The sequence below is a fragment of the Embiotoca jacksoni genome, unplaced genomic scaffold (genome assembly GCF_022577435.1).
Source record: "Embiotoca jacksoni isolate LCO1_2020_lvr unplaced genomic scaffold, fEmbJac1.0.p SCAF_1, whole genome shotgun sequence".
NCBI lineage: Eukaryota > Metazoa > Chordata > Actinopteri > Embiotocidae > Embiotoca > Embiotoca jacksoni.
Window position 1 is genome coordinate 6,630,656 of NW_027185229.1, and position 23,886 is coordinate 6,654,541.

General features: G+C 41.4%; 1 protein-coding gene across 3 annotated transcripts in view; it reads right to left on the reverse strand.

Annotated features, from left to right (window-relative positions):
* Positions 1-9,055: 9,055 nt before the first annotated feature.
* LOC138203485 (paxillin-like) overlaps positions 9,056-23,886 on the reverse strand; it is a 34,204-nt gene continuing 19,373 nt past the window's right edge. The window contains exons 5-11 of one of the 3 annotated variants that reach the window (XM_069158401.1): positions 23,540-23,735; positions 23,244-23,391; positions 17,252-17,410; positions 16,081-16,254; positions 13,366-13,447; positions 13,112-13,260; positions 9,056-11,818 (exon numbers count right to left, since the gene is read on the reverse strand). In XM_069158401.1, the coding sequence (XP_069014502.1) occupies positions 11,552-11,818; positions 13,112-13,260; positions 13,366-13,447; positions 16,081-16,254; positions 17,252-17,410; positions 23,244-23,391; positions 23,540-23,735 (1,175 nt within the window). In that variant the 3' untranslated portion in view covers positions 9,056-11,551. Of the gene's footprint in view, positions 11,819-13,111; positions 13,261-13,365; positions 13,448-16,080; positions 16,255-17,251; positions 17,411-18,564; positions 19,614-19,904; positions 22,523-23,243; positions 23,392-23,539; positions 23,736-23,886 lie in introns of those variants that run through there. The other 2 variants (XM_069158384.1, XM_069158392.1) reach the window with 2 other exon arrangements.

Here is a 23,886-nt window from a genome sequence, read left to right on the forward strand (position 1 = left end):
TATGATGCATTAGGCTGAGAAAGTGAGATTTGAAATGCTGTTTTCTGTGAAATTGCAGAAACAAAGTGACTTGAAACCACGTTGGCCTGTAGTTTATCCCAATTGCCATAGTTCTGAGTTGGAAACTTGTTTGTAAACACTTAATTTTAGCCGTGGTGCTATGATGCAGTAGGCTGAGAAAGTGAGATTTGAAATACTGTTTTTTGTGAATTTGCGGACACAAAGCGACTTGAAAACTCCTTGGCCTTGTAGTTTATCCCATTTGCCATAGTACTGATGAAGAAATTCTTTTGTAAACACTCCGTTTAAGCCGCGGCGCTGCAATGCAGTTTTATGCTGTAATTGAGCTTCTCTCGCTGAGATAAGGCTGTTTTTGAAACATTGTGTTTCCTGTGAAATTGTCCACACAAAGTGACCTGAAACAACTTTGGCCATGTAGTGTATCCCATTTGCCATAGTACTGATGAAGAAATTCTTTTGTAAACACTCCGTTTAAGCCGCGGCACTGCAATGCAGTTTTATGCTGTATTTGAGCTTCTCCCCCTGAGATAAGGCTGTTTTTTAAACATTGTGTTTCTTGTGAAATTGTCCACACAAAGTGACTTGAAACCACTTTGGCCATGTAGTTTATCCCATTTGCCATAGTTCTGATGAAGAAATTCTTTTGTAAACACTCCGTTTAAGCCGTGGCACTGCAATGCAGTTTTATGCTGTATTTGAGCTTCTCCCCCTGAGATAAGGCTATTTTTGAAACATTGTGTTTCTTGTGAAATTGTCCACACAAAGTGACTTGAAACCACTTTGGCCTTGTGTTTTATCCCAATTGCCATAGTTCTGAGTTGGAAACTTCTTTGTAAACACTTAATTTCAGCCGTGGTGCTATGATGCATTAGGCTGAGAAAGTGAGATTTGAAATACTGTTTTTTGTGAAATTGCGGACACAAAGTGACTTGAAAACTCCTTGGCCTTGTAGTTTATCCCATTTGCCATAGTACTGATGAAGAAATTCTTTTGTAAACACTCCGTTTAAGCCGCGGCACTGCAATGCAGTTTTATGCTGTATTTGAGCTTCTCTCGCTGAGATAAGGCTGTTTTTGAAACATTGTGTTTCCTGTGAAATTGTCCACACAGAGTGACCTGAAACAACTTTGGCCATGTAGTGTATCCCATTTCCCATAGTTCTGAGTAGGAAACTTGTTTGTAAACATTTAGTTTAAGCCGTGGCACTGTAATGCAGTTTTACATTAAGCTGATAAAGTGAGACTTGAAATACTGTTTTCTGTGAAATTGCAGAAACAAAGTGACTTGAAACCACGTTGGCCTGTAGTTTATCCCAATTGCCATAGTTCTGAGTTGGAAACTTGTTTGTAAACACTTAATTTCAGCCGTGGTGCTATGATGCATTAGGCTGAGAAAGTGAGATTTGAAATGCTGTTTTCTGTGAAATTGCAGAAACAAAGTGACTTGAAACCACGTTGGCCTGTAGTTTATCCCAATTGCCATAGTTCTGAGTTGGAAACTTGTTTGTAAACACTTAATTTCAGCCGTGGTGCTATGATGCATTAGGCTGAGAAAGTGAGATTTGAAATACTGTTTTTTGTGAATTTGCGGACACAAAGTGACTTGAAAACTCCTTTGGCCATGTAGTTTATCCCATTTGCCATAGTACTGATGAAGAAATTCTTTTGTAAACACTCCGTTTAAGCCGCGGCACTGCAATTCAGTTTTATGCTGTATTTGAGCTTCTCTCGCTGAGATAAGGCTGTTTTTGAAACATTGTGTTTCCTGTGAAATTGTCCACACAAAGTGACCTGAAACAACTTTGGCCATGTAGTGTATCCCATTTGCCATAGTTCTGAGTAGGAAACTTGTTTGTAAACATTTAGTTTAAGCCGTGGCACTGTAATGCAGTTTTACATTAAGCTGAGAAAGTTAGACTTGAAATACTGTTTTCTGTGAAATTGCAGAAACAAAGTGACTTGAAACCACTTTGGCCTTGTAGTTTATCCCAATTGCCATAGTTCTGAGTTGGAAACTTGTTTGTAAACACTTAATTTCAGCCGTGGTGCTATGATGCAGTAGGCTGAGAAAGTGAGATTTGAAATACTGTTTTTTGTGAATTTGCGGACACAAAGCGACTTGAAAACTCCTTGGCCTTGTAGTTTATCCCATTTGCCATAGTACTGATGAAGAAATTCTTTTGTAAACACTCCGTTTAAGCCGCGGCGCTGCAATGCAGTTTTATGCTGTAATTGAGCTTCTCTCGCTGAGATAAGGCTGTTTTTGAAACATTGTGTTTCCTGTGAAATTGTCCACACAAAGTGACCTGAAACAACTTTGGCCATGTAGTGTATCCCATTTGCCATAGTTCTGAGTAGGAAACTTGCTTGTAAACACCTAGTTTAAGCCATGGCGCTGAGATGCAGTTTTACATTAGGCTGAGAAAGTAAGACTTGAAATGCTGTTTTCTGTGAAATTGCAGAAACAAAGTGACTTGAAACCACTTTGGCCTTGTAGTTTATCCCAATTGCCATAGTTCTGAGTTGGAAACTTGTTTGTAAACACTTAATTTCAGCCGTGGTGCTATGATGCAGTAGGCTGAGAAAGTGAGATTTGAAATACTGTTTTTTGTGAATTTGCGGACACAAAGCGACTTGAAAACTCCTTGGCCTTGCAGTTTATCCCATTTGCCATAGTACTGATGAAGAAATTCTTTTGTAAACACTCCCTTTAAGCCGCGGCGCTGTAATGCAGTTTTATGCTGTAATTGAGCTTCTCTCGCTGAGATAAGGCTGTTTTTGAAACATTGTGTTTCCTGTGAAATTGTCCACACAAAGTGACCTGAAACAACTTTGGCCATGTAGTGTATCCCATTTGCCATAGTACTGATGAAGAAATTCTTTGTAAACACTCCGTTTAAGCCGCGGCACTGCAATGCAGTTTTATGCTGTATTTGAGCTTCTCCCCCTGAGATAAGGCTGTTTTTTAAACATTGTGTTTCTTGTGAAATTGTCCACACAAAGTGACTTGAAACCACTTTGGCCATGTAGTTTATCCCATTTGCCATAGTTCTGATGAAGAAATTCTTTTGTAAACACTCCGTTTAAGCCGTGGCACTGCAATGCAGTTTTATGCTGTATTTGAGCTTCTCCCCCTGAGATAAGGCTGTTTTTGAAACATTGTGTTTCTTGTGAAATTGTCCACACAAAGTGACTTGAAACCACTTTGGCCTTGTGTTTTATCCCAATTGCCATAGTTCTGAGTTGGAAACTTGTTTGTAAACACTTAATTTCAGCCGTGGTGCTATGATGCATTAGGCTGAGAAAGTGAGATTTGAAATACTGTTTTTTGTGAAATTGCGGACACAAAGTGACTTGAAAACTCCTTGGCCTTGTAGTTTATCCCATTTGCCATAGTACTGATGAAGAAATTCTTTTGTAAACACTCCGTTTAAGCCGCGGCACTGCAATGCAGTTTTATGCTGTATTTGAGCTTCTCTCGCTGAGATAAGGCTGTTTTTGAAACATTGTGTTTCCTGTGAAATTGTCCACACAGAGTGACCTGAAACAACTTTGGCCATGTAGTGTATCCCATTTGCCATAGTTCTGAGTAGGAAACTTGTTTGTAAACATTTAGTTTAAGCCGTGGCACTGTAATGCAGTTTTACATTAAGCTGATAAAGTGAGACTTGAAATACTGTTTTCTGTGAAATTGCAGAAACAAAGTGACTTGAAACCACGTTGGCCTGTAGTTTATCCCAATTGCCATAGTTCTGAGTTGGAAACTTGTTTGTAAACACTTAATTTCAGCCGTGGTGCTATGATGCATTAGGCTGAGAAAGTGAGATTTGAAATGCTGTTTTCTGTGAAATTGCAGAAACAAAGTGACTTGAAACCACGTTGGCCTGTAGTTTATCCCAATTGCCATAGTTCTGAGTTGGAAACTTGTTTGTAAACACTTAATTTCAGCCGTGGTGCTATGATGCATTAGGCTGAGAAAGTGAGATTTGAAATGCTGTTTTCTGTGAAATTGCAGAAACAAAGTGACTTGAAACCACGTTGGCCTGTAGTTTATCCCAATTGCCATAGTTCTGAGTTGGAAACTTGTTTGTAAACACTTAATTTTAGCCGTGGTGCTATGATGCAGTAGGCTGAGAAAGTGAGATTTGAAATACTGTTTTTTGTGAATTTGCGGACACAAAGCGACTTGAAAACTCCTTGGCCTTGTAGTTTATCCCATTTGCCATAGTACTGATGAAGAAATTCTTTTGTAAACACTCCGTTTAAGCCGCGGCGCTGCAATGCAGTTTTATGCTGTAATTGAGCTTCTCTCGCTGAGATAAGGCTGTTTTTGAAACATTGTGTTTCCTGTGAAATTGTCCACACAAAGTGACCTGAAACAACTTTGGCCATGTAGTGTATCCCATTTGCCATAGTACTGATGAAGAAATTCTTTTGTAAACACTCCGTTTAAGCCGCGGCACTGCAATGCAGTTTTATGCTGTATTTGAGCTTCTCCCCCTGAGATAAGGTTGTTTTTTAAACATTGTGTTTCTTGTGAAATTGTCCACACAAAGTGACTTGAAACCACTTTGGCCATGTAGTTTATCCCATTTGCCATAGTTCTGATGAAGAAATTCTTTTGTAAACACTCCGTTTAAGCCGTGGCACTGCAATGCAGTTTTATGCTGTATTTGAGCTTCTCCCCCTGAGATAAGGCTATTTTTGAAACATTGTGTTTCTTGTGAAATTGTCCACACAAAGTGACTTGAAACCACTTTGGCCTTGTGTTTTATCCCAATTGCCATAGTTCTGAGTTGGAAACTTCTTTGTAAACACTTAATTTCAGCCGTGGTGCTATGATGCATTAGGCTGAGAAAGTGAGATTTGAAATACTGTTTTTTGTGAAATTGCGGACACAAAGTGACTTGAAAACTCCTTGGCCTTGTAGTTTATCCCATTTGCCATAGTACTGATGAAGAAATTCTTTTGTAAACACTCCGTTTAAGCCGCGGCACTGCAATGCAGTTTTATGCTGTATTTGAGCTTCTCTCGCTGAGATAAGGCTGTTTTTGAAACATTGTGTTTCCTGTGAAATTGTCCACACAGAGTGACCTGAAACAACTTTGGCCATGTAGTGTATCCCATTTGCCATAGTTCTGAGTAGGAAACTTGTTTGTAAACATTTAGTTTAAGCCGTGGCACTGTAATGCAGTTTTACATTAAGCTGATAAAGTGAGACTTGAAATACTGTTTTCTGTGAAATTGCAGAAACAAAGTGACTTGAAACCACGTTGGCCTGTAGTTTATCCCAATTGCCATAGTTCTGAGTTGGAAACTTGTTTGTAAACACTTAATTTCAGCCGTGGTGCTATGATGCATTAGGCTGAGAAAGTGAGATTTGAAATGCTGTTTTCTGTGAAATTGCAGAAACAAAGTGACTTGAAACCACGTTGGCCTGTAGTTTATCCCAATTGCCATAGTTCTGAGTTGGAAACTTGTTTGTAAACACTTAATTTCAGCCGTGGTGCTATGATGCATTAGGCTGAGAAAGTGAGATTTGAAATGCTGTTTTCTGTGAAATTGCAGAAACAAAGTGACTTGAAACCACGTTGGCCTGTAGTTTATCCCAATTGCCATAGTTCTGAGTTGGAAACTTGTTTGTAAACACTTAATTTCAGCCGTGGTGCTATGATGCATTAGGCTGAGAAAGTGAGATTTGAAATACTGTTTTTTGTGAATTTGCGGACACAAAGTGACTTGAAAACTCCTTTGGCCATGTAGTTTATCCCATTTGCCATAGTACTGATGAAGAAATTCTTTTGTAAACACTCCGTTTAAGCCGCGGCACTGCAATTCAGTTTTATGCTGTATTTGAGCTTCTCTCGCTGAGATAAGGCTGTTTTTGAAACATTGTGTTTCCTGTGAAATTGTCCACACAAAGTGACCTGAAACAACTTTGGCCATGTAGTGTATCCCATTTGCCATAGTTCTGAGTAGGAAACTTGTTTGTAAACATTTAGTTTAAGCCGTGGCACTGTAATGCAGTTTTACATTAAGCTGAGAAAGTTAGACTTGAAATACTGTTTTCTGTGAAATTGCAGAAACAAAGTGACTTGAAACCACTTTGGCCTTGTAGTTTATCCCAATTGCCATAGTTCTGAGTTGGAAACTTGTTTGTAAACACTTAATTTCAGCCGTGGTGCTATGATGCAGTAGGCTGAGAAAGTGAGATTTGAAATACTGTTTTTTGTGAATTTGCGGACACAAAGCGACTTGAAAACTCCTTGGCCTTGTAGTTTATCCCATTTGCCATAGTACTGATGAAGAAATTCTTTTGTAAACACTCCGTTTAAGCCGCGGCGCTGCAATGCAGTTTTATGCTGTAATTGAGCTTCTCTCGCTGAGATAAGGCTGTTTTTGAAACATTGTGTTTCCTGTGAAATTGTCCACACAAAGTGACCTGAAACAACTTTGGCCATGTAGTGTATCCCATTTGCCATAGTTCTGAGTAGGAAACTTGCTTGTAAACACCTAGTTTAAGCCATGGCGCTGAGATGCAGTTTTACATTAGGCTGAGAAAGTAAGACTTGAAATGCTGTTTTCTGTGAAATTGCAGAAACAAAGTGACTTGAAACCACTTTGGCCTTGTAGTTTATCCCAATTGCCATAGTTCTGAGTTGGAAACTTGTTTGTAAACACTTAATTTCAGCCGTGGTGCTATGATGCAGTAGGCTGAGAAAGTGAGATTTGAAATACTGTTTTTTGTGAATTTGCGGACACAAAGCGACTTGAAAACTCCTTGGCCTTGTAGTTTATCCCATTTGCCATAGTACTGATGAAGAAATTCTTTTGTAAACACTCCGTTTAAGCCGCGGCGCTGCAATGCAGTTTTATGCTGTAATTGATCTTGTCTCGCTGAGATAAGGCTGTTTTTGAAACATTGTGTTTCTTGTGAAATTGTCCACACAAAGTGACTTGAAACCACTTTGGCCATGTAGTTTATCCCATTTGTCATAGTTCTGATGAAGAAATTCTTTTGTAAACACTCCGTTTAAGCCGCGGCACTGCAATGCAGTTTTATGCTGTATTTGAGCTTTTCCCCCTGAGATAAGGCTGTTTTTGAAACATTGTGTTTCTTGTGAAATTGTCCACACAAAGTGACTTGAAACCACTTTGGCCTTGTATTTTATCCCAATTGCCATAGTTCTGAGTTGGAAACTTGTTTGTAAACACTTAATTTCAGCCGTGGTGCTATGATGCATTAGGCTGAGAAAGTGAGATTTGAAATACTGTTTTTTGTGAATTTGCGGACACAAAGTGACTTGAAAACTCCTTTGGCCATGTAGTTTATCCCATTTGCCATAGTACTGATGAAGAAATTCTTTTGTAAATACTTAATGTAAACCGTGGCACTGCAATGCAGTTTTATGCTATATTTGAGCTTCTCTCGCTGAGATAAGGCTGTTTTTAAAACATTGTGTTTCCTGTGAAATTGTCTACACAAACTGACTTGAAACCACTTTGGCCATTGTGGGAATTTCACTGTCTGATATTTCACTGTTGTTTGCTAATCTCCGCAGCACACGTCACTGTCCAGATAAGGGCACATGTATCAGTTGTTTGCTAAATCTCCGCAGCACACGACACTGTTTTTGGGGACAACTCCAGATAGACAGTGACTGTTGACGACATCACGGCGCCAGGTGCACAGCCAAGGCTACCGACATGCAGCCATCTCATGGCAGACAACACACCGGACAGAGAGCCAATTGAAGGAAGCCACCACCCCAGAGGAACTACCTATACAATGTACTATAAAATACAGGAGCGAGGGAAAGTCCTGGTGTCGAGAGGGGCACGGAAAAGTATTATATAAGGCGTAAACTTAAAGAGGCCCGGCGATATAATGCCTGTGAGGTAATTAATTTTTCTTATGGAGAACTGACCACTGCAGTCTGATGTTGAAGTGAAATTGAAGATTGTTGAAAGCATTTAAATACGGGGAAATGTGGGTGGCTTCCAAGAACTAAGCAAGTTTATAGAGACAGCCAGTCTCTGCAAGTTCTTGTTCTGTGGGGACAAAGGGTGGTGTTGGTGAAGAAGTGAGCGTGAATTAAAAGATTTGTGGTTTCTGGGGCGACCCCTAGAGTGAGACTGGACTGAATTTATTCAGCCTAGAAGCTTGTCTCACTAGATCCACAAATTGACCTGAAGGAGTCATTCACACTCAATCTCCACGTGTGTGTTGAATTACCACTGTGTGGCAGTATTGAATGAAAGTAAAACAAAAAGTCCAACAATTTGGTGACCCCTTCGGAGTACTTACGAAGAAATTCTTTTGTAAACAACTGTGTTGTACTCGGGTCTCTGTGACCCGGGTCCACAGGTAATAATGGGGAGATCAACTCGATCACTCGGGTCCCTCTTACCCAGGCCTCATGACCCACGCAACCCTCGTCCTCGGGTCTCTGTGACCCAGGCTTCATGCCCAACGCAACCCTCGTCCTCGGGTCCCTCTGACCCAGGCCTCCTTTTTGCTACATATAAACATGTCCAATTCAATTGTAACTGAAGAAGAATACATTTATTTTATAATGTCTGTTGTAATCATATTGTTTATGTGCTACCTGTTCTTAATCTTGTCTTTTTTGTGGAATGTTTCTAACAGTCAGAGATGTTACGAAGAAACACTCGGTTTTCCGCGGGGGGATTGTTCCTGTTGGGGATATTCAGAAGCGGACAAACGTGTCACTGCCAAAAGAAACACAAAGGTAAGTGGTAAAAAACACACAATAAAAGCAAACCATCAGAGTCAGCAGGTTTGTCAGGAGAGCAGAGTGAATATCAGAAGTCCCTTATAAGAGTCTAAATATAGACAAAGAAGCACTTTTTATTATGAAATGACTTGGTCCATTCACGAGTACACCAACACAACCGATTTTGTTACATCTATTTTGTGAAAATGTGTGCCAAAGATCTGATTTAATGCAAAATGTTGAATATTAAAGGTTTCTGTGAAAATAAAAAGCAAAAAAGTGACAAAACAATGCAAATAAATACTTTATATTTTATTTGCGGAATATTAAACAATCAGCAATCAGGACCCACAAAAGTTTACACCCCACCCAGGCAAAGAGCCACACATGTTTATGGCTCATGAGGAAATTCAAAAGGTAAAAGATCACATGAATATGTCTCCGTTTACAAAGCAAAGTTCACTTAGTACCAATAACGGTAAAAGGCTTTCTTTTTGTTTTGTTTTTTATGAATTCTGTGACAGAAGCAAAAACTATAAGGCAATATACTGTAAAGAAGATAAATTTACATGAGCAAAATTAACTCAATTCCTGTTCTTTTTTCAGAGGCATACACAATTTAACTGAAAGCGTAAATGTTGAAGTCTTTTCCGACAGTCACATTCGCCCCTGCTGCATCCTGTGAATCTGAGTCTGCTACAAGGGAACACTTACACTGTCTGCTGAATGACTCTGTACAGCAGGTTTCTCCTTGGCCTGTCTACTACAGTGTACAGTTCAGAGTTAAGATGCACCGCAGCAGATGAAGCCTCTCCCAGAGTTCAGCCCAAAAAGAGTCAAATCACAGGAAAAAGGCTGAGAACTCCACAGTGTATAAGACCTTATTGCATTGACACATTTGGCACAAGAACACAAGAAATATCTTCTCAAAAACAATCTGAGTGTGGGTACTGTGCACTCCTTGCACACAGGGATCAAAATTAAAAGACAAGAAACGTTGTCCAAAAAACCCCACATAATGCCTCATCCGGCAAAAACAGAGCTACAAGGAAAATGAAGTTGAAACGAGTCGTCATATAAATTCTGCTAAAGGCTCAGCCTGTGTTTCCTGACCAGCAAACATCCAGCTTCCATCAGTGAGCTTTGCACTGACACCACTCTGACAACAGGATCATAGTTCATGATTCTTAATAAAAAATACTGAAGGCTGCGTTTCTTTTGAAGTCTGACACACTGGAATCCAAGCTCGTGTGTGTGTGTGTGTGTGCGCGCGTGCGTGCATGCTTGTGTGCGTGTGTAGGAATGAGACCAGGGTAAACTATTACTGGGCTACATGCCCGTAGAGCCAGCTCTTTGCATATCAGTGTGAGCTCTTAACAGCTCAAAAATATATAAATTTTCATTAAAAATGACAAAACACAGTTCTGTCGAGCGTCTTACAGGTATATAAATTTAGATTGTGATTGTAACAGCAACTGGCAGCTGGTGCTGATTAAACTCCACATATAGAAATTAGTATCTCCTCAATGAAAAGGAGAAATACATCTGAAACCTTTAACCGGCCTAATTAATCAATTTAATACAGTGATAAATGCACAGAAGTAGCAACAGTAGAATAATGAAAATGTTGAATTTGAGCATCATTTGTTCAGAATAAAATTTGTTTGAATGTTCTGATAATTGTGGGTAGATACAGCAGTAAAATCTCCAGAACAAAAACAATCAACTTTGTTTTGGCTTGGTTTTCTCATAGATTGCACCAAATGTTCATAAATTTTTAAACATTTTACTTTAATTCATTTTAATTTTATATTTTTATAAATGTAAATGACACAACACACACTGACGTCCCATGAATCTACAGCTGTAAATCTAAAAATAATGTTGCTACAGGTGAAAAGCTTCAATGTGATATTTTTGTGATGTTTGATTTCACTCCCTGGTGGGTAAAAATTGCATTAAAAACAAGCACAAATGTCAATGAAATGTATGCTTAAATGGAGAAAACATCTGGATTCATTCATCACAGGACAACTGTAGAAAAATAAGAACTAATATCTGGATGACACAAACTTATAAAATGCACCTTAAGATGGTCTCATCAAGAGATCGGTTGTTGGAGTGTGCAAAGAGGTTGGACGATTATTTTAAAAAAAGATGAGAGGGTTCATTGTGTGTCTGTGTACATATGAAGTATTTTCATGCTTATTTTAAATGGCACCTCAACAGTTTTCAAAGTTAGAAAAATACATCTTTTTCAACACTCAATGGCCAAGCACTGGTTACTCAACATACTTTAAAACTACTTAAATCAACTCTCCATGGTCCATGCAATCAAGCAACTGTCTCATAACTGCATCAAACTATGTCAACATACACTCATCACCATATGATGCAAGGGATTGCCCTGTAATGGGGAATAAAATATTTTACAAATCGGGGCTCTCAACTCGTTTCTCGTATGCACAAGGGGAAATGAGCATCTTTTCTCTCCTGTCCCTGCTGCACACAGGAATAAAACTCTAAATTAAAATCTCTTTGGGTTCTGTTAAAAAATGTCTTTTGTGAAAGACTGAAATGTCAAACCTGAGAGGTTGGACAGCCAGGGAAGACCCTCTGTCATGAGTTAGTAGTCAGAGACATTTCTCACCTTTCTCATGATGTGATTGACAAATCTGTCTGAAAAACAACTGACTCCTAAATGCTAGACGCGCGAGTGCACGTTCATCCGCATGTGCATTCAAACACAGATGTATGCATGTACACGCACGTTTGCACAAACACAAATGCGGTCTAACTGAAGAGTTTAACGAAGCAGCCATGACAGTAGGGCTTGTCATTCTGCTCTTTGAAGGTGCCCTTGTTAAGCTGCTTGAGGCAGAAAGCGCACACGAAGTGCTCGGGGTGGAACTTCTTGCCCATGGCTGTGATGCAGCGGCCGGTGATGGGCTTCTGGCAGCCCGAGCACAGCGAGCCCCGCCGCTCGTGGTAGTGGGCCTCGCAGTACGGCTGGCCATCGTGGTCAAAGAAGCTGCCGTTTATGAATGGCGTGAAGCACTCCTGAAAAACACAACAGACAGTGAATGTTAATAGGCTGACATTGGATGGTCTGTCTCACACACGAGGGTCATATCTATCTGGCCCGCAACGTTCCGGAAGGAAATGGGGAAAAAAATAATAATAATCAACAAAAGGCAGCATCATGTTTATGAATCCTGAGGTGATATAAACTGGATTTCACTAGCTAGGACCCCGCCTCGGCTGAGGGCGAACCTTCATTGATTGGGGGAGATTAAGCCAGGGTGAGAGTTTCGCGGTTTGGGGAAGACTTAGTCGAGGATCCACTGCGGCTCCCGGGCCTTGCAGATCCCCGAGATCTCCATGTGGGACGGAAGGATAAAGGCTATGAAACATGATAACCATAAGTGAAACGGTTTAACAAGAGGGAGGGAGGGCGGGATGCAGAAAACGTGAACAGGCCGAGGTTTAGAGTGGGTGGATATTTACAGGAGTGTGACTGGAAGTGGGGGAGTGGTTGAGGCGTGGTCCTGCTGCTGAAATTCAGCTAAAACTTTATCTCCAAATAATTTGTAGCTTCGTAAAACATAAATGATGATGTAAACTGATGAGGGGATCCTCTTTTTCATCTTTCTTCTATCCAAAACTGTCATCTCTGACGGTTTGTAACTCGCATGAGTCACTGACTTTTCCTACGAGCTGATTGGCAGTTGAAAGACGTGACACCGTAAAACTGTCCACCGGCGGCTTCGCAAGCCGTACTACAGGCGACATCATCAGGCTTCAGTTGAGCTGAGACAAGCCAGTTCACACTGCTGCAACGTTTCCCCTGCTGCCTCAAAAACAGTTTCATCTCATCACAATTATTTGGTCTGAACTGGGCTTAATAGTAAATATTAGATGTTGTTTCATTGTAAAACAGATTGCCTGAAGTCCATATTTATATAATGCATTGGGTTTCATCAGTGACCTGTGCAGTGATGAATGTCAGACAATTTGCAAGACGATGGCTAATTCTAAAAGGAATACTGACTTTAATTGGACTGTTTTAAGCAACTCATCTTTTCATTGTAACCTCAGACGACACCAGATTGACACATACAGCTGTAAAGTTGATATTGTCCAAAGTATAATTCTTGTTTTTTGAAAGAAGGACCAAAGCCTTCTGGGCAGGTAAATAGATCAGAAGTCAAAACGCTAAAATAATTCAGCACTATAAGTTTCATGTTTTAGTTCAATTCACAAATGTGTGTCCCTTTGTTGACTTTATCGCGGAGAGCCGTCTGGAAAAAAATGTTGGATGATCTCTTTTAATTCAGACTAACAGATACTTACCCTGCAGACAAAGCATTCAGGGTGCCAGAGTGAGTTCAGAGCAGAGATGTAGTTCTCCAGGATAGCATGGGCACAACCACCACATTTAGGGGCAAACATGTCAAAGTAGTCCTTTCTGCAAAACGCCTTTCCATCCTTCTCATGGAAACCTAGAGGGCAGCAAAGGCACACACTGACTCACACTGTACACTTCTTTTAATACGACTAACGAAAACATCTCTGATCCATAACATGCCACGGTTTGTGGCTGGTACCTTCTGGTCCAAAAAAGGCTCCACACTGGGCACAGAAGAAGTGCTCTGGATGCCAAGTCTTGTCCAAAGCTGTCACTACTTTCTGTAAAACAAAGGAAAAGCAAACGGTCAGTTTGTCACTATCTCCTTGAGTTAGGTCAAACAAACTGGGGGGGAAGGTGATTTATCATGGTAATCTAAAATAAGAACAACATGCAGTCTGTCTGTATGGAAACAATACAGTGATTCAGAGGCCAGAAATCAGCAGGTGAAGTCCACAGAGGACCCATGGGAAGAGTGGTAATACTTTAAGACTGTTGGCTCATGTTTTCCAGGCCAGATAGCAGCTTCAGCTGGAAGCACACTCACACTGCCCATGTGACACATGATTTTAAAACATCCACAACTGCTCAGTTTCTGCAGCACGGCAACAATTACTCACTGTAAACCAATGAAACAGAGATCTATACATTTTTAGGCAGCTTCACCACCAGGGGGTGCAATCTTGTAAAGGGGTGTTTTTAAGAGGGAGAAATGTAAAACACCAATAATTAGATTCAGTTTCTAAATTTAAATATTGAGGCAGGGGCAATTCAACCCTGATGTTTAACAGTTAAAAATATATTATATATAAATATAAAAATTATATATATAATTGCCTTTACTTAAAAAATTTAATTTCAGTGGTTTCCTCAGGTCTTTGTAGGATACAATCCCACCTATGCAACTGGAACTACGTGGGGATTTGTCGTCCTTCTTATTAACAAAATGACCAAACTGCACCACCTTATTAACCTGCCATCCCTCCTCTTTATCACCGTGCAGCAGAGAGAGTGTGGGGGCAGTGGGGTTGTCTGGCTGAATATGTTAATCTAGTCTGACTCATTGATAATTTACTGTATCTGACTGAGGTTTGCACAAGTTAGAAGCTACGGCACGACCATGGGTCTGAAATATCAGAAGAATAACTGTGCTGTGTGTTATAGGTATGACATAGGCCTATACTATTGTTCGTGATAATTTTGTTTTAATCTTTAATATAATTTTAAAAATCCATATCGTGATAATGGCAAAAATTCAAAGCATGTCATACTGTTACACATCGTAACCGTAACAACGCAACTTACACAAAGCAACAAGCATGGCTTAAATATTTTACAGAGAATCTGAATCTAACTGAATCTTACTGTTGTTGTTTACGAACTAAAGAACGAAGACATAATTTTTGTTTACTTTTTACGAAATATTTGAAGGCAAACACATTTATTCTGACATTAAAAGTCCCTTTATATTTATTTGTATGTTTTCATTTGATATTTCTCATTATTTTGTCATGTTGTCGAGATTATCATTATCGCAGAAATACCCTGAAATATTGTGATATTATTTTAGGGCCATAACACCCACCCCTACTATGTACTGATTAAAATGACTTGATGAATGCTTCCATTGGACCACTGTCCCCCCCAAAAAATCACCTATTCCCAATAACAAACCAAAAGCCAACTTGTCAACTTTAAAAATCCCTGACAAAGTAAAGAAGGAAGAAAGAAAGCTGGAAGTGATGTATGAGGATCAGTTAGGAAGTCTTGACAGTGACTCATGTTGGCCTTTCCCCACGCTGAAGTCCACTGTTCACTGTCTGCTTCCCTTTCAGACCCTCTGGCACTGCGTGTGCGCACATATGAGCAATGGCAGAGAAAAACCCCAATGGGAGTGTATGACCAGGCAGATAAGACTGACAAGTGCTGACAAGTGAGAGAAGTGAGTTTGTCAGTCAGCGTCAGTGTTGGGAAATTATTACTCATTTAAAAAGTAATTACAATATTTTAGTAGTTATTCAGCATCAAGAGTGATGTCTTTGATTACTTGTTACTGTAGGTGCCTTTTAAAAACTCTAAATTGTCAACACCCAATTTATGTATGCAACATGGAAAATAGAAAAGAAAATAATATTGCAGCTTAACATGAAGGTAGCAATAAAGTTTGGAGAGATTCCCAGACCAACCTGCAGCTAGCTTCGCATTAACAGCTGATCATGAATCATGAATTCATGACCTGAATTACATTTTACAAACTCTTTTGGTAGAGATTACCACCAACCCTGCACCTCACTTACATCCCAGACTAGTCTGTCACTGAACACAGAAAAACAAACTGATATCTGCCCGCCAGCAAACAGCATATTTATAACTGGAGAGAGTAACTATAAAGTCATTACTGTATTTTAAATTTCAATCTTTTCAAATGTTATTCAGTAATATGTTCCTGCTCAACATTTGTTTGCATGCACAAGGAAACTGGAAGTCACTTCACTTTGAGTGCCTCTAGCGCCGTGTGTGTGTGTGTGTGTGTGTGTGTGTGTGTGTGTGTGTGTGTGTGTGTGTGTGTGTGTGTGTGTGTGTGTGCGCGCGCACGCGTGTGTGTGTGCGCGCGTGTGCTTGAGCGTGTTCGGATGTGTTCGCCTGACTGTCCCTGTCTGCTTAATAGAGAATTGTAATTTCCAACATGTAGTGATTTTTCCAGTAAGGCTTTAATCCGTTAAGTTATGAATAAATAAATATCATTAACTGCCTGTATACGGTATACATGTATGTATGTATGTATGTGTGTGTGTGTGTGTGTGTGTGTGTGTGTGTGTGTGTGTGTGTGTGTGTGTGTGTGTGTGTGTCTGTGTGTCTGTGTGTGTGTGTCTGTGTATGCGTGGGCGTGTGTGTTAATGCATGCATTACTAACATCCAGTATGGGTCCGTTGCAGTAGTGGCATCGCGGGGAGAACAGGTTGTGGTAGTCTGTCTCGCAGTAAGGCTGCCCATCACGCTCAAAGAAGTTTCTGGAGCCTATCTCCTCCTGACAGTGGGTGCACACAAAGTGCTCAGGGTGCCACGTTCTGCCCATGGCAGTCACCACCTGGTGTGGGGAGACACAGTGCATTAAAATGTAATAAGCTGCAAAGGGAAAGACGTGGCTCAGCAGAGGAAATCAGTGCAGCACAGTACTTGCATGCAAGCAAAGGGAATACGGCAACAGTAGCAGATGTAGATCTCACAACACAAGTTTAACAGAAATAACAACCAGTTTTGGCTTCATGTCTACATTTATCTAACTTTAAAATACAGATGTGCTTTTAATTTGTCCATCTCTGGGATTTTCAAATCGAAAGTAGAGTAAAATAACATTTTCTTTTCTGATATGATGAATTTCCTGCAAGTAAAAAACAATCTGCTAAAAGAAAGACAGCTACTACAAAAAATAGTTAAGCCAGTTAAGTGACATACATGAGGAGAAAATCTCAGTTTAATAATTACATATAAAAGTCTCCACATAAACGCTTGCAGAAAGTTCAGTTTGAATCATTACATTATATTTCATTTAGCTGACACTTTTATCCAAAGTGACTTACAACACACTGATGGTACATCATTGGGAGCAATTTAGGGTTCGGTGTCTTGCTCAGGGACACCCAGGCATGTGGACAGGAGGAGCTGGGGATTGAGCCACCAACCTTCTGATTAGTGTGCAACCCACTCTACGGACTGAGCCACAGCCTCCCTCCAGACAGAGAATGTATGACGCAGGCTTAAATTACTCCAGTTATTGGTTGTCAACTAAATAAAGTTATTGATAGACTGAGTGACGTTAAGGAATCAGCAGTCAGCCCATGATTATTAGGACGCGAGCCAAAACTGCACAACCCATCTCACTTGGGGGAAAGAAATTTGCAATCTGCTTCTCACCACACTATTACCAGAAAACTGCAAGGATTATGTTTTATAAGCCTCCTGGGTATTTACTGCATAAATACCATGGGCTGTGCGTGTGCGTGCATTTAAAAGTTCAGATTTAGTTTGTGTAACAGATCTGAACTTTCGTCTTTGTTTAAATGTGGAGGACTCTGTGCCAGTACCTGTCCAACAATCGGTTTCTTGCAGGCGCCACAGACACCTTTCGCCACCGTCTGGACTCCGAGTCTGTTGAGGTCGGACTGCAGGCTCCCCAGCATGTTGTCCAGCTTGTTGGCCGGCTTCGGAGGAGCGGTGGGAGAAGTCTTTCCCTGTGACTGGATCTGACAGAGATGGACGAATAAAATGGTTTCATTACATGTTTAAGGGGTTGATAAAACAAGAGAAACACCTTCATAAATCGTATGTGGTAAATACTTCAATGGAGGACCTGACAGTAATAATAATAATAATAATAATAATAATAATAATAATAATAACAACACATAATGTCATCGTTAGTGTAATTGTTGTGCTTTCCATACAGTATGTTGTCATCATTTAGGACTGACCAAGTGTCATGACCTAATTTTATAAACCTGATAGAATTACTTTACTTCATGTGGCTGTCTTTGTAATTGTGATTAACAGCAGCCGCTGCCTGCATCGCTGGTAGCACACCAAGTAAACAATGTGACACATTTACAACATAAATTAAATTGTCTCATACTGTCAATGCTTGTGGTAAAAAACAATCTATTGTGAAATTTTGCATTCAGGAACGAATTCTTTATTTAAGAAGAATTGGTTTTGGTTTAGTGGAATAGATCGTTAGTCTCTTCTACTAAAAATGAGGCTGGTACGACCCTGCTCCACATATGACATATGCTGTAGGGAGAAATGAAAGTGAATTTAAGGCCTTTTCAAACCGCAGGAACTTTTTTGGGGGTTCTAAGAACCCTGGGATAGAGTACCGCTTTTTTCTGTGTCCGTAAAGCAGGAACTGAGAACGTTTGAAGTTCTTGGAACTCTGTTTTAGGTACTTTTTTCAGCTCCTGCTCCAGGGTACGTACTCTCACCATTACAAGAGGAACTGCAGTGAAGTATGCATACTGTGATTGGTCCATGTGATTGCAAACTGAAAGAAAAATCCTTAAAATGTATTTATTTCTGAGGGGTAAAGTCCCCGTTTGATCCTAAACATTTCTTGATGGTGATTTGGTGTCCCATCTTTCAGGTGCACAGAGAGAAGATATTAAGGCAATTCATGGACACATCAACCAGGACATAATATTTTCTGATCAATCCTAATCCATGCTTTCAGGCCTGCATGATGACTCTGATATCAACATTGTGTGTGAGTGTGTGTCTGTCTACTGCAATGTAAGCAAACACAGACCTTCTCAGATGGTTTGGATATTGGAGCTTCATGAGTCCTACATTCCTCTGAGAGAAAAAATAGCATCTCTCCTCCATGTATTCTCTCTTACATCTCCCTCTCCCCCCCCACCCACCCACCCACACACACAAATGACCTCCTTACCTTTGACAAAATAAAAGTTGACTCGCATGCATATTTAATAATTCTCATGTCAATCTACTACCACAAGTCTTCACCAAATGACTTCACTAAAAACACCTTGAGACTTCAAGATGTGATGGTCAGTACATTCAACATCAACAAACCGGTGACTAACCTAATGGGACCTGTTGACTTAAGTCCTGTGAGACATGCTATAATTGTGGTGGTAACTGTGCTATCATGTGGCAGATTAGGTTTCGGTTGCACCGCAGGCTGGCCATTCCTGTGCATGGCAGGACACTTAGTGTAACGGGAACATCGGGGAGTTCCACTCCACTTTCCCCCTAAGCTCTTAAATTCTCCTCTCCGCTCTGAACGCACGGCTCTTGGCGCCATCAGATGTCAGAATTAGAAAAGGGGCTCAGTCTCTCTGGCCTGAATGTCAGCACCCCTCATAACCTGGCCTGACTGGATTTCAGACAAAGCTTTAAACAGGCTACCTGTTTCGGTACTGAGAGTCAATGACCCGACAAATTCCATAACCACCATAAATAACCGAGTAATCCACAAACAAGGCTCAAAGTGTAAAAGAAAGTGGCTGATAGAAAGTGGAAAGACAGCGTGAGGTGAGAGAGGAGGATAGGCACAGAGGAAGAGAGCTGATCCATGCCTGCATCGGTGGGAAGACGGGGTCGTACTCTGTCTGGCAAGCCACTGATACAAAGACCTTGGGAGGTGGGGGCGGCGTGGCGGGCTTGGGTGGGGGGCTAGGTAATGGAAGGGGTTGGACAGGGGGAGGTGTTGGCTCCCTGGGGGGAGGAGGAGGAGTAGGCTCCCTGGGGGGAAGAGTAGGCTCCCTGGGGGGAGGAGGGGTGGGTTCTCGTGGAGGAGGGGGGGGTGGGAGGGGGAGGAGGTAGCGGCAGAGGAGTCTGCTTGACTGGGGGTGGCTTTTTGGGTGCTGGGGGAGATTGAGGAGGGGGGAGGACTTTTCTCTGTGGGGCAGGTGATTCGGGAGGGATGGTGATCTGAGGGGAAAGGAGGAAACAGCAAAAGAAGGAGAGCAAACAGATAAGATACAAAAACAGTCAGAATGGATAAGAGGAAAAAGTAAAACTGAACTGGCACGAGAACTAAAAATGTTTGAACTGACTGCCAAAAACAAAGAAAAATTTACTGGCAATGTGATGAAATGTATTTAATATTTACCAGTTGATCCCCTGACAAAGGGCCAAACAGCCATAAACTACACCATCAGTAGGACATTTAATTTTTCCAACTGGCTTAACAAGTTCTTTATGTGGACCTCTCGAGTCTACCTTGTCCACAGATGGCTGTATCCTTTCTTCCCGTGTTCGCTGTGGGTTGGACATAACGATGACTCCCTCGGTCAGCCAATCATCTGGATATTGTTTGCGCCTGCGCCCCACTCGCCCAATCCCCAGTTTCCCTTGCAGCTCCTCAATAAGTCGATCCTGCGAGTTGCTTTTATTCACAATGATTGGTCCCATTTTACGTCTCAACATACCCTCCCTGAACATCGGATGCACATTGGAGGTCTCTTTGGTGCGGCGGATAACTGACTTGAGCTGGAGAGTGGACGATAAAGGATGAGTTGGAAGCTGGGATTGTGCCATTCATGAGAAAATCCACTTCAGGACAGGCCGAGCACTGGACGTCTCACTTGTGTGGCAAAAACACTCAAGCGCTGGCTTCAGAAGAGGCTCGTCAAAATGGACTGCAGTTTTCCTCAGTCCCAGTATTCAATCGTGTTTGTTTGCAGAAGCCAAGCACAGCCCTCTGTTCAAGTTCACTCTTTACCATCAAGTCCACTGAGCACGAGTTGGGAACCTGTGGCGAGGCATGCCGAACAGCCATGACAACATAGGTCTATCACAAAATGCTTCTCCAAATATCTACACATGCCAAAGCAAGGCCAAAGCTCAAAGAAGCAGAATCCTTGTATGTTTCTTGAATAAATGTGCACATTCTCAGTGCAAATATGCAGCAACAAAAAAAAAGTATCCCTTCTACTGTGGACTTTTGCAATCTTATTGCATTGACAGCCATTGATTAAAAACTTGAGTAAACATGATACGTCAGGCCCAATGACTAATGCAGCGATGTCAATGAAGCAAGTGGGGATGTGTGTAGACATCTTTTCACCAAAGCTTTCAACATCAGCCACAAACGGTGTCTACGGCGAGCCTTCTCCCTGAAGCCCTTTTGTAATTGCAATTTGACACCACATGCATCACACCACACAGATTGAGGAACTTCACTTGCATGTTTGTACTATTGCACAGCTCTCCCAAAATAAGCTTATTTCAGCATCGAGAGATACACTCTGCTTGAACAATCATCTGGCAAAGCCATTCTGCTATTATTGTCAGAGATCATTTATTTCTTAGGCTACATGGTCAAATAAGAGAAAGACTACATGGGGTCTTAAATCATTTATAGCACAAAGCTTATTTTGGGAGAGTCCAGTTGAGCCTCCTACTTGACCAGAAGTAGATAGCCGCTCAACGGCGGAGGGTTGCTGTGTGGGCAGTTCCAGCGTTGCATCCGGTGTCCCGGGGCAGGTAGAGGGGGTGAGACACTCGTCTATCCAGCTGGACTCAGTCATGGGTGTCAGGGTTCCCTCTTGGCTGAGATCGGGGTAAATTCCATCTTCCTCCTCCCAAAATCTGTCTTCATCTCCAGGCATGACAGAGGCAGGTAGCTGGTTCTCACCCGGTTGAGAGGAGTCGGAGCACAAGAGTTTGTCTAAAGCATCATCCAATACGGGCTCCTGACATGGCCATGTTAAATCCAGTGCTTCACCTCCCTGATTTTCTGTAGGAGGGGCATACAGGCTATTTGATGGTACAGCAGCAAGATAAACTGGAGAAGCTCTGGGACTACCGGTGCCTGGAACAGAGTAAGCTTTTCTAATGATTGAAGCAGGACTCTTAGGAACTGCACTTTCACTCTTGGGAACTGTTACTGGACTTGAAAGTCTTGGGCTCATATTCTTTGGGATGGTTTCAGGGCTGGAGCTCTTGGGTATCACTGGATAACTAGAGATATTAGGAACTGTCATAGGACTTGCAATTTTTGGAAATGGACTTGAAAGTCTTGGAATCGTCACAGGACTAGCGCTCATAGGAACCGTTTCTGGACTAGCACTCTTTGGGACAGCTACCGTGCTACAGATATTTGGGAGCGTCAGAGGACTTGCACTTTTTGGAATTGGACTGGACAGTTTTGGCACTGTTACTGGACTAGGGGCCTTTGGCACTGTCACTGGACTATCACTCTTTGTCACTGCTTGTGGACTTGGACTGAGACTTTTAGGGAACGGGCTTTTAGATGTAATGTCAGAAGGACTGGGACTCTTGGCTCTCAGAATGGGGCTAGGGATTTTAGATGGAGTAAGAGGACTCTTGGAAGCAACTATGGGACTAGAGCTCCCGGCTGCAGGACCAGGACTAGAACTTCTGCCAACAGTTACTGGGCTTAGGCTCTTTCCCAGTGGACTTGAGACTTTACTAGTACACACTTTAGTTATGGACATATGTGTAGGGCTGTTGACTTCAGTTTGACTCGAAGGTTTGACTGTACTGGACATAAGAAAGCTCTCAATACATGAAATCTCAGAAGTGACAGTGCCAACATCATCCTTCTGTTGGATCTGGGAGTACTGAAGGCTCTTAGATGATGCAATTACAGTGGAACGAGGTGAAGATGTAGGGGCTGAACCACCATCTTCATCTATGTGGAGTTCCAGTGGAAGAGGTGTACAGGAGGGAGTCGTGTAACTAGAGGGTAGAGGAGTATCCACAGAATCAACATAGGGAGTTTTAGATGGGTCGGTTACTGCTTGGACGACTGGAGAACCTGCTACCAATAAAGGGTCGACAGCATCCTGATTCACAGACAACTGAGAGCCAGACTGAGTCACGTATTGAACGCAATGTACATACAAAGACAAGACATACACAGTGGTAGAGAAAAGAGAAAGAGATCAGGAAACGAGAGAATGAATTGAGAATAAAGGGAATGAACAGAAGAGTCTCACACCAAGTAAAACGAGGGCAGGGTTACTACACAACCAAAATACAGTTCAAATGAATAGAATAAACTTTGGTTCAGTTTATTTCAACAAATAAAGTCTTGATTGCTGCCTGTTAATGTACAGGGGACAGACACCATTACTTCAAATTGATAATACTTCTAAGGTTTCTTCAGTCTTAACCAAACTTAATGCCGTCACTAAAGATAAAGATAACATATATTACAATGAGGTAAATATAGACCCCAATGACCATTCTCATGCTTCTGGGATGATAAGAAAATGCACTTTTGAGAGTGAAACCTGTGTAAGCAGCTTATAAAGATAAATAGTGAAACAGGAAAACAGCAGATTATTGGAAAATTTGTGTAACCCTGCGAGCACCAGCAATCACTGTAACAATACAAAACCACAAATACAGAAACGGCGCTAACTAAAAACAGCCGATTTCTACAGTTAATTTAAGAGTTGTAAAAATCTCTACTGCAGCATCCTAAACAGAGACACAGCGACAGAGACACAGAGATGCAATGCCAAAAATAACTATCTGCCATCGTGAATGCAAACACCCGAAGTCAACCCTGTAATGAATCATACTCACATTGCTTTGGACTTTGAAGTCAGAGAGGGAGGCCATTAGCTCATCCAGTTCCCGTGTGGCAGAAGAGGCAGACATCCTGGCTTGTTGCTGTGATAGTGTTTCCTCTTGTCCATCTGTTTGCTCCTCTGACACCACCAAAGGTGTGGGACTTGAGAAGAAAATAACACCATCAGCAGAAATACCAGACTAGAAACATAACAATAGCTTATTTCACCTTAATACATGAAAGCACTGATTTATCTTTGACATGCAGTGTATTATCATTCCTATGTTGGTGTAATATTTTTGTCTTTTACATGGGTGAGGGCACTGAGCTCTCCAGTTCATCTAGAAGGCTCTCTACACTTGGTCGAACGTCCTCAATTCCTCGAGCTGCTGCTCCACGTTTGGGCTTCTCCAACACAGGTGGAGCGGCTTTGCCTGCGGTGGCGACTCCATTTTCCTGGATATGGTGGACGATGCTGCAGGCAGGCAGTGGCGGAGCTGCTTCTTCTATTAAAGAATAAAAAGATAAATGCATTTCCTGCATGGATCTACGGTGAACAGTTCATTTGATTGTAAAACAAAACAGAAGGAGAGAATTAGATCACTGTATAATAGCATAAAAACAGAAGAGCCACATTTAGACAGTGACGTCTACGTT